The sequence below is a fragment of the Dermacentor silvarum genome, chromosome 6, assembly GCF_013339745.2.
Source record: "Dermacentor silvarum isolate Dsil-2018 chromosome 6, BIME_Dsil_1.4, whole genome shotgun sequence".
Classification (NCBI taxonomy): Eukaryota; Metazoa; Arthropoda; class Arachnida; order Ixodida; family Ixodidae; genus Dermacentor; species Dermacentor silvarum.
The window spans coordinates 187648456-187659671 of record NC_051159.1 but is presented as its reverse complement, the minus strand read 5'-3'; the positions used below and the strand labels follow the sequence as shown (position 1 = coordinate 187659671).

Sequence of the window (11216 nt, the reverse complement as noted above, 5' to 3'; positions counted from 1 at the left end):
AATTCATTTGATGCTTGTGGTGTCTTCTCTATGAGGCGGGTATATGAGGTTCTCTTTTATGTACTCACGAAGCGAATAGTTCTCAGTTTGTGTAGTTAAACAACGATCGAGACATGGTGAGGCAGAAGGCGTTTGAGTTTTCCTCTTCAGCGCAGCTACGGCTGCGCTGTATAGACTTGAGTATACCTTAGGCATTGCAATTGGCGCTTAAAGAACTGCTTCGTGGTTTCAGTTGTAGTGAACTGATGGGTTTCGCGAATAATGCGTGCCTCGCCATAACGACAGTCGGTAGGTAGATTTAGTTGCTTAAGGGCTGTGCCATGATGTCGATAAAGGCAACTGAGGGTCACTATGAAACATTTTCTCGCTTGCAATTGATAGGCTCTCGATCTTAACCACGAAACTGTTCTTTTAGGTGATTGCTGTTATGGTATTCGTGAAGTATATATATATATTTATTTATTTATGTGTGTGTGTGTGTGTGTGTGTGTGTGTGTGTGTGTGTGTGTGTGTGTGTGTGTGTGTGTGTGTGTGTGTGTGTGTGTGTGTGTGTGTGTGTGTGTGTGTGTGTGTGTGTGTGTGTGTGTGTGTGTGTGTGTGTGTGTGTGTGTGTGTGTGTGTGTGTGTGTGTGTGTGTGTGTGTGTGTGTGTGTGTGTGTGTGTGTGTGTGGCGCCATCGTGTTAACAGCCGTTTTCTGCAATACGTTTTCTGGGTGCCTCTTTCAGAGAATGGTGAAAGTATTAGCAAACGTTTTCATGCAAAATTCGCGCCTAACTCTTCCTTTTTACGATTAATAAAGTAGCCATATTTGACTAGAACAACTCATCATAGTAATAAGAGTCATCATAAAAGATTCGCTGTGCAGTTTCCTTCTAACACGCATTTATAATATTGACATAAAATACCAATACCAAGATTTTTCTTCCTTGTAAAATGCAATGTCTCTCATAGCTAAGCACTAAGGGAATGTTCAGTGTTTTGCGGAGCGTCATACTCAACTTCGTGTGTTGAAATTGCAGACATTCTTTTTACGCAAAATTTATGGACAGACACTGCGCTTATCCGCATTGCAAAACCAGTAGACCCCTTCAATGCTACATAGCTTGCGATATCCACGCCGCAAATTTTCACGACTCGCGGTGTTGAAGAAGAAACTGCCGTTAAGGCATGACAGTAAAAATAAGCCGACATATCTTGCACCTTTTCACTGTAGCCTTCCTGGACGCCGCCATAGCGCCAGATAGCTCACCGCTAGCGACATCTTGCAGCGGACCCATCTTGGGCTGTTTGCTCTCCGGTCTTTCCGTCGATACGCGTACATTCGTCTCATCGTACGTCCTCAAGTTCTCGTGTTCGTTTTGTGTAAGCTTTGCGGAGACGTTAGTTCGGTTTGTTTGTGAACCTCTGAGCTTACCTCACTAACAGGACGGTCGGCATCGAGTGTTTTGCAATTTGTGGTGTCTGTGCATGGGTGGTGCGCGCTCCACGGCCGTGGTTACGTTCCGATGGCCGGTGTTTCGTCTAAGGAGCCCGTGGACTTGGGAGGTAAGTTCACTCAACATGTTTCTTATTTAATTCACCGCGTTAATGTTCACAACAACGCTATAGTGACAATTCTCACAGCGAGCACGATGAAGTAGCACTTTTTGCTCATCAAATGCCACTACAACGCTGCCGTGCCGCTGTCGGAAAATTGTTCACCTAGCTGCAGTAAATGTGGCACCGCACTAGCGCTGCACTTGAAAGCTATCGCTCGCAGTTTCTTCGTGCCAGCAGTTCGCTGTAGCTGTACTGCATTGACGTCGTGCTTGTCCTGCTTTTCAACGTGGTAAAAGTCGGTGGTCCGTTGAAGCTAATCGAGAAACCTCGCTATTGACTCGCCGCGATATGCTGTCGCATGAGGCCGATATGCGCCTACATATTTTTTGTTGACATCAAAAATGATTAATTGCGTGGGCGCCAACAATCTGGGTCGAACTACTTAAGCTCAGTCATCACCACCTAGACTTCTGGGTGGTGTTGGCTCGGTGCCTGGCACGGATCGTGAATGCATAGATCCGGATGGAGCAAAATCGCTGTCGGTGTGTCCGTGCGAGAATTATGCAGTAATTGATGGCATATTGTGGACTTATCGTTGTGAGCAGCCGTAGTATCTTAGAAGGCTTAGAAGGTAGGCTGTCGCGCTGCTGAGATCGTACACGCGGGTTCAATTATCGGCCACGCCTACCGCATGTTGAAGCGGGCGAAATGCGAGAACACACGCGTATCCACAGTTTGGTGGTTAAAATTAATCTGGTGTTCCCCACTAGGTTGTGTCACATATCATGGTTTTCTCGAATACAATCTCATGATTACATCAGGTGTCGTTGCTCTCCTTGACTTAATTATTTTCCACTTTCGGTAAAAAATAATTTATTCACGCTAATTGTTACCCATCCGAGGAAACCAATAACCCTTTTGCTAACTTTTTTTTAGGCGGCCGCAGTTATGACCATCCTGACATGGTGAAGAGATGGCTGGACGACATGCGAGAGTGGCCTGCTGTGAGAGCCCCCGACATAATTTTTTACTTGTTGAATTCCAAGGCATGCGACCTGCAGGCTGTGAAGAATTACAGGTCGCTGGAATCCTACAACTATCTCCAGAGCGGTTGGGTCGGCAAGTTGTTGGTCCACCGCATTGACCAGGAGCTTAGCTACGTAAGAGGAGAAGTGTCTCCATCACAAGCTGTTAGTGGCACCCCCCGTACTGCTTGGATTTGTGCAAAAATGTGTGGGGAGGTCATGACGGCTGGCTGCACATGTATGGCTGGAAAAGGTAAAGTGTGTAGCCATGTCGGAGCCATATTGTGGAAAATTGACATGGCAGTGTGTCAAGGGTTGACGACCAAGACATGCACCGATCAAACAGCAGCCTGGAACGCAGGCACGAAGCGGAATGTTCATCCCGCTGCTCTTGAAGACATAGACTTTCACATGCAGCAAGGTGTTGTGGACACTCAACCTGCAAGGCACTCAAGGCCAATGTTTATTGTGCCACAAACCAAGCTGGAAATACAGAAGCAGCATGAGGAATCACAATTTCCTGACCTTTTCACCATTCCTGGTATGTATTTCAGATAGTACACCACTGTCATATACCCAATACTGGGAACCTAGTGCTGCTCTATTACAAAACTCACCCACTCACTTTATGTCCAGCTATATGCAAATGTTACAGGCTGCTTTGTATGTGCTGATGAACAAAAAAAAAAACTGCCTGAATCAGATTGGAAAGTGCATCATTGATTGTCTATTAAGAAGTTGCTGCATGTCCCATCAACATCTCGTGTGTTTATTTCTAGTTTCATGTTACATTATTTTGTAAAATTGTTCCAAACACGTTAAGGCTTGCATGATTCAAACATTCTGCTTAATGGCTGTTGAGATGACATTCATGGATGGTATCCTTTTTCTAAAACGTTTTCGCATCGAATGAGCACAAGAAAATAAGTTCCGCCAGATTAGTCTGATAAACAGTAATTTGAAAGTGTTAATCTGCTTATAAATTACATTGAGCTTGCCATGCACCTTCCTGCTATAAGATAGTACAATTTGTAATTGAATGTGGGTTTAAAGATAAATTTTTTTGTACCACAAGCAGCAATGAAAAGCAGTGTTTAGATGAAGGGCTCCAAAGCACTCGTGCTTTACCACTTTTCTATAACAGCTTCTACTAGGTGGGGATTATGTGTTTGGAGCGGCAAGGAAATTTGCAAGCTCAGTGCTCTAGAAGTCTATTGAATATGTGTGGTCTGCTGACTGACCCAAAATATCTGTTGTGCACCAGCACTATTTTTGATACACGTGTTAGTGACACTTGTGAGGCTGCAATTTCAGTCCTTCAAGAGTAGTAGTACTTTCAAAATGAGTGACAAAGCCTTTCAAAGGTTTTCTGAAACTCTCAGTGAATGTTGGGAAATCTGTGGCTCTGCAAGAGTGCTTTCAATGTTAGTGTGCAACATTTGTGATAAAATTTGCTGCCTTGGAGACAAGTTATCTTGTTGGAACATTGTCATTCCCTGTTCAGTTGTTTCCCATTATTTCAAACTTCAACCTTCCCCAACACTGCTACTCGTTTGCTTGAAATTCGTGATAAAAGGAAATTACCTTAAATTTTGTCATGCCTCTATATTGCTGCTTGTAAGTCTGCATAATATGCCACATGAGCAAAGCTCTCTGGCTTTGATGGTAATATATTTTTCAGTTAAGCAACACCATTGTTTTTCACGATTCCATCACAATGTTTTCATGCAGGTACACTCCTATACGAGACCCTAAATGCCCCTCCACGGCCACACCGCCACACAGCAGATGACGTGGTAAAAATAGTGCATGGTGACCACTCCGTGGACAATGCTCCCAATGGTTGTGCACTGTGCAGCGCGTTTTACTGCAAATATGTTGCATTATCTACTGGAGCTGCTGCTGCCCTCAGCTCAGAAACTGCTAACCAGTCTTCGCAGCTGTGGCTGTTTGCTCGCAGAGTGCGACTAAGTGCATCCAATGTGGCTAAAGTGCCGAAAAAAGAAACCACTTCAGGTGAAAGAGCCTGCAACAAGAATGTTGTCGCCAGTGTTCTTTGGAAATGCAGCCACTAAACATGGAAAACATATGGAGGCAGTGGCTCGCGTACAGCTCTCAAAGAAAACGGGTTTATCAGTCACAAAAGTGGGCAGTGTTGTGAGTGAAGAGATGCCGTGGCTTTCGGCAAGTCCAGACGGCATGATCGATGGCGAGAATGCCATTCTAGAAATTAAATGCCCCTTTGTGAATGACATCTCACAGCTAATTGAGCATGGCAAGTATGATGTCAAGAAGAGGCAGGATGGGACGTTGATCCTTCTAGAAAACGGGCTGAATGGCTATTACAGCCAGGTGCAAATTCAGCTATTTTACACCAAAAAGTCACTTTGCTTTTTTTATGTGTGGAGCGCTCAGAAAGATGTCGTGATTGAGGTTCCTTTTAATCCTAGCTATGTTTCCAAAAATATGGCACGACTAAAAAAATTCTACTTTTCTGAGTTGCTTCCCCGCATGACTGACATGCTGAATGATGGAAAGTTAGACGTACCTGATGAGTATGTCGCAATTTGTGAAATGTGATTTATGCAAATAAATGAGTCTGTGCATAGCTTTTCAATTCTGCACTGGTGTGCTTGAAAAATGGTGTGGAACACTGAAAATTTTGCAGATGATGCAGCCTGGGAGGTTTCAATGCATTTCCTTAGAGCTCACTTATATCATTCACCATTTTTACCACACCAAAGTTTAGATAATTAAAACATTGAGGCGAAAAATAGTGGAAGTCTATTTATTTTCTTAGACACCTGGCTTCTTGATCAGGTCTGACTTGAAGTTGCAGAGTCCTGCGCATACAAATACCATCTTACTGATGGTTTTCTTGGATCGTATGGGCAGGGCTTGCTTGAATATTCTATAAGTTTTTAAGCGGTTAATGGCACGCTCAACATGTATGCGTACTGATGCTATTCTTCTTGTACTTGTCACTTCCTTGTTGGTCAGCTGAGGTTTTCCTGAAATGATAATAAACCAGCCAGTTGGCACTCATGTTATGCAGCACATTCAAATCAGCACATTCAAGAAAAAGGAAGCTGACATGAATGTGCTGAAAGTCACAGTTGTGTGATTAAAGCATACATTCTAGTCACTTTTGTAATCATTTCTGGCATCATGTCAAAGTTCAAGCATGAAATTCAAGCAGGAGTTGGAAACAAGCCTTTGGTCCATGTTTTTTCACCGCATACTGGAATGCCAGCAGCTGGCATGTTACCACATTTTGATAATTTGACTCAAATCGAGGGAACGAGAAAGTAGCCTAAACATTTTCTTGCACCACTATAGCCTAAAAATATTGTCAAACCTGGCAACCCAGATTAGAACTATAAACAAAAAACGCAGCACGCTATAGTTATATACCTGGCCAAACTCAACGTATTCTGCCAACCACTATGAGAGTTTAAACCATAATTGGAAGTGATAAGCCTTGTTTTCTTGGGCATTAGCTTCATGTGACTTGGCAAACACACATATGAGTCCATTATTTAAAGCTTCAGCCATTCACATCAAACTTACAATTATGAAAAATTCGAAGGCCAGCTTTCCATTTTCTGGTACAATGCTCGTGGTCTGAAAAGGTGAACATGCTGAGGCAAAGAAAACGTTACACTAGCTTGCTGTGCTATCTTTACTAGGCTGCACCGGTAACAGAAGTCTAATGAATTAAGGCGTTATATTTTAAGTCAACCCTTTGATTCAGCAGGGCACATTAGCTTTAATCAACAGCATAGAACAAGAATGATAAATAATGGCCAGATACCTTTAGTGAATGCTGGTGTGTTCAGTCGTACACCTTGAATTTGCATCTCGTCTGTGAGTGCGAAGCCTCGGTCCGCCATCACAACATCACCATGTCCAAGGTAGTGACTGATGCCACTGTCATTTGTTATGAATTTGTCCGAGGCACGCCCTCCGTAAGCTTTGGACACGAACATAATGAACCCGTTTGGGGCAATTGCTACAAGGAATTTTACAGTATTGTGAGCTTTGTAACTGCTGTATGTTTGTGCCCTTGCCATCAGCTTTTTTGGACGCTGCGGAAACACTTCAGTACAATCCAGGATGCATGTTGTGTCATCATGCTTGTTTTCCACAAAGGACTGCGGCATGCTGTTCTGTATGCACGATTTCGGCAGCCATATAACAACGTTCTTCATGATTTTGCTGAGCAAATCCAGCATGTATAAATCGTTGTTGCTGAAAGTCGACACAGACACCTTGAAAATTCGTGCAAGGTGTCCATGCAGCAGCCCAAGGCGAAGCCTCATTAGACACATTATTAATTGGTCAGCACGTGTTAGGGCACTTGGCTTCTTTGCCAAAGCAGACACCGCTTTCACAAGCTTTTGAAACACTATCTGGGATACGCCAGTATAAAATATGATATCATCTCCAGTTAAAGACTCAGCAAATGATTTTCCCCTGAATCCAATGGGCAGATACTGGACATATGTGTGGTCGTCATACGGGTTGGCTTCCCACTGTGTCCACTGGTCACGTGTTTGCACCTGCAGGCAAAGAAACATAAGCTTCAGAACCCTGCAGGTTCTTTGTATTGAGTATATGGTGAGGCTGAACAAACAATGATAAACACACACATATTTGTAATAGTATACATAAGTGTGTCTACCATGCAGGAGTTGCTGTCAGTGGATAATACACTATCAGGTATGTACAGGTTATACACAGGACAACTGTACACTCTTTCTTTGCCAGCACTCGAGCAACACACCCAGATTTGCATGCACATAAATACCCGATAAACTTTACGAGAGGATGACCACCGCTGTAGCTCAATTAGTCGAGAATCAGGCACGATATCCAAAGGTTGCAGGTTTGGTCCCTGCCAGTGGGAAGTTGTCTTTTCATCCACTTCACTTACTTCACATCTGTGTCACAATTACTACAATACATTTAAAAAGTACAATTAACGTGCCCCTTCACATTTTTTGGCTTCATTATCTCCTGGTTTTCATTAAACACATGTGTTTTAGGTATACATACACATATACACTCCACAGCATTTAGACTTACATGATGCTTCTGGCGTTCACCACTTGTGTCATTGAAGTCTTGCATGTCAGTGCCTGTGTCCTGCTCCTCAGCAGAGGCAGCGCGAGCTTCTGCAGGAATCTGCAGTAATATGAAAACAATGCTTTGAATGCATTACTCTCACCTTAGATGTGGTACCACAGTTGCCAGTCTACCATGTTGAGTGTAAGATACGTACAGGTGGGGCCAGTGTAACGTGGCAAAGATGCAAGATGGCATCCGCAGCAGCCAGAGTTGCATTTTCCTCTTGCTCCTGAAACAATTATTTTTGGATGTGACACACATGCACTACCGGTATAATACAAATATACATGCCACAGCATTTACAACAGTACTGACAATTGGGTGAGTTGGTACTGATTCATGACTGGCTGCGCAATACACACATGGACAAGAAATAAATAGACACCACAGGTGCAAACTCGCAACTGTTTTATTGGACACGACGAAATGCACTTTCATTATCTTCATGAAACACAGACACCCCCGGCGGTGGACACGAATAACTCTGAGAAAAAACTAGATAAACATATTCAACAGTCCTATGTCATTTAAGCAATACAAACAAAACCCAAAGGAAACTCTTAACAAACTTGTGGCTGACGTCACACATCTGTCGCAGGATTTCTACACGTGCTCCGCAAGTAATCAAATTCCTTATCGCACAACGTGATGGACGCCGGACTCGGACACTTCTCTCCCATATTTCTAATATGGAAGGCTTCAATTAATTCCCCGTTTATTTTTTGCCGGTCTGTTGACAGAATCTTTGCGACTGGAAACAATGGTGAGCAGCCGCATGAACTACAATGAGCGACCAGATGTGTGCGTGCTGAACTACGTAATGCAGTGTTGCAACAACCCAGGCTCAGGAGCATGACTCCGCAACACCAGGCTAAGGGACACAATTCCCGTGTTATTGTAGTTCATATGGCTACACATCAATGTTCACAGACACAAAGATTCTTTCGACAGACCAACAAAAAATAAATGGGGAATTCATTGAAGCCTTCCATATAAGAAATATGGGAGATAAGTGTGTGTCACTTCTGTGACTCGCAATGTCCGATAAGGAATTCGTTTTCTTGCGGAGCACGTGTAGAAATCCTGCTACAGATGTGTGACGTCAGTGTCAAGTTTGTTTAGAGTTTCCTCTAGGTTTTGTTTGTTTGGATTAGATGACATAGGACTGTTGAATATGTTTATCTAGTTTTTTTTCATAGTTATTCGTGTCTGCTGCCGGAGGTGTGTGTGTTTCATGAAGACAATAAAAGTGCATTTCGTCATGTCCAATAAAACAGTTGTGACTTTGCGCCCGTTGTGTCTATATCCTTCTTGTCCGTGTGTGTATTACCACAGCCAGTCATGAAGCATTTACACTTACATGCTGCTTCTGGCATTCACCACTTCTGTCGTGAAAACCTTGCTGCTCACTGCCCGAGTCCTGCTCCTCAGAAGGAGCAGCGTGAGCTTGCGCAGGCATCTGCAGCAATATGAAAACAGTGCTTTGAATGCATTGCTTTGTTTTGTTTAGATGACATAGGACTGTTGAATATGTTTATCTAGTTTTATTTTCATAGTTATTCGTGTCTGCTGCCGGAGGTGTGTGTGTTTCATGAAGACAATAAAAGTGCATTTCGTCATGTCCAATAAAACAGTTGTGACTTTGTGCCCGTTGTGTCTATATCCTTCTTGTCTGTGTGTGTATTACCACAGCCAGTCATGAAGCATTTACACTTACATGCTGCTTCTGGCATTCACCACTTCTGTCGTGAAAACCTTGCTGCTCACTGCCCGAGTCCTGCTCCTCAGAAGGAGCAGCGTGAGCTTCCGCAGGCATCTGACGCAATATGAAAACAGTGCTTTGAATGCATTGCCCTCGACAGAAATGTCGTACCACAGATAGGAGCATACCACGTCCAATGTCAAATACGTGCGAGTGTGTGTGTGTGTCTTTTCTTGCCACAAGAAGATTAGCATCATAGGTAGCATTTCAAGAACACCCCATTTTATTTCATCAGCGTTTCGGTCAGAGCCCGACGTTTTTTTATGAAAATGGTCTGGTTCCAACAGAAATGTCGACAAAATAAATGAAGTCTTCTTGAAGTGCTACCTCTGGTAATTTGTATTTATACACAAATACACGCGTATATATATTCGCCAGTATCATCGCACATTTTCTATAGCATTTCTGCCTATGCAATGAAAATGCAACATACAAACAACTAAACGTCAGGCCCCACTAACAATGATGCTGAATAATAGATCGAAACGCTGCGCAGCAGAGGCGAGGGCAGTGATTTGCAAAACATGACTGTTGCAAGCGCTTGCAGCGTCGTGCTCGCACAAGTGCGGTGACTGATGCACTGTGCGTGCGAGATGACTAGTATATGCAGTAGTCATTCGTCATAAGCACGGTTGGATGAGCGGCAGTTTTTCCATCACCGCCTCCCCCTCGTCTCTTGGGACGTCGGTAGTACAAATTAAAAGTGAACAAGCGAGCGCGGTGCGATGTTGTGGAGAAATCCTGCATTTACTCGCTAGCCCATATGTTGGTTCATTGGCGGCAGCTGCCCGCTCGCAACAAGCAAGCGTCCTTGGGAAAGTCGGCTTTTCCTGTGTCGAGATGACTAGTAAATGCAGTAGTCATTCGTCATAAGCACGGTTGGATGAGCGGCAGTTTTTCCATCACCGCCTCCCCCTCGTCTCTTGGGACGTCGGTAGTACAAATGAAAAGTGAACAAGCGAGCGCGGTGCTATGTTGTGGAGAAATCCTGCATTTACTCGCTAGCCCATATGTTGGTTCATTGGCGGCAGCTGCCCGCTTGCAACTGGCACGAAAGTAGCCTTCCGAGACAACTTTCCGTGTACATACCTTCATAGAAGCGGCAGCACAGAGCAAACGCAGCCCTTCGCTGGAGGTGTCATCCTGTAAGCATACGATAGAAAACGTCGTCTCGCAATCACGGCGTTAACAAGAAATTACACAGTTCTCGTAGAAAAAAAAAAGAAAGAGTTCAACCTTTTCCTGGCAAGCGTCCTTGGGAAAGTCAGCTTTTCCTGTGTCGAGATTGTGAATGCCTAATGGTGAGGCTGGTGCTACGTTCTCAGCTGTCCTCTGAAAAAGCACCACCAATTATTAACGGTTCGGTCGCTAAGAAGCCTCGTAATACCTTTTTCTTTAACTGTGGACCGTCGTGCTTTACTACACGTCTTCGTCCTTTGAGTACCTATAATGAGTAATTTTGCATCATCCAGTAAGAGACGCTTCGACTGCCATGTGCTTTACCAAGTCTTACCTTTCTTTCGTATCCGAGGCGAAGCATCGGCACGGGGTTTAGATCGGTGCGCTTGCCGTCAACAAAATGCGCAGAACATACACGTGATGAGGGCGACGGCACAAAATCTTTTCTGTTGACTGCGGCGACCCACTGTCTTTTCAAATCGGCGTCAGCGGGAAACCGATGCAGCAAATACACGTTGCATCCGCACACCTCTTGCAACACGTTGTGCGTGCCGCAGAGCTCTTTTCTTGCAGCGTTCCT

The 11216-nt window shown here is 44.1% G+C and overlaps 2 protein-coding genes across 2 annotated transcripts; both read right to left on the bottom strand.

Moving 5' to 3' along the window:
• Nucleotides 1-4962: 4962 nt before the first annotated feature.
• Nucleotides 4963-7195, bottom strand: LOC125946466 (uncharacterized). Its single transcript, XM_049669960.1, has 2 exons — nucleotides 6380-7195; nucleotides 4963-5576 (listed from the first exon to the last, which is right to left on the bottom strand). The coding sequence occupies exons 1-2, from the start codon at nucleotides 7143-7145 to the stop codon at nucleotides 5362-5364; spliced, it is 981 nt and encodes a 326-aa protein (XP_049525917.1). The 5' UTR covers nucleotides 7146-7195; the 3' UTR covers nucleotides 4963-5361.
• A 338-nt stretch (nucleotides 7196-7533) lies between these two features.
• On the bottom strand, nucleotides 7534-9326 carry LOC125946374 (uncharacterized). Its single transcript, XM_049669215.1, has 3 exons — nucleotides 9056-9326; nucleotides 7850-7924; nucleotides 7534-7752 (listed from the first exon to the last, which is right to left on the bottom strand). Exons 1-3 carry the CDS (start codon nucleotides 9152-9154, stop codon nucleotides 7534-7536), a joined length of 393 nt encoding a protein of 130 aa, XP_049525172.1. The 5' UTR covers nucleotides 9155-9326.
• Between the last annotated feature and the right edge of the window lie 1890 nt (nucleotides 9327-11216).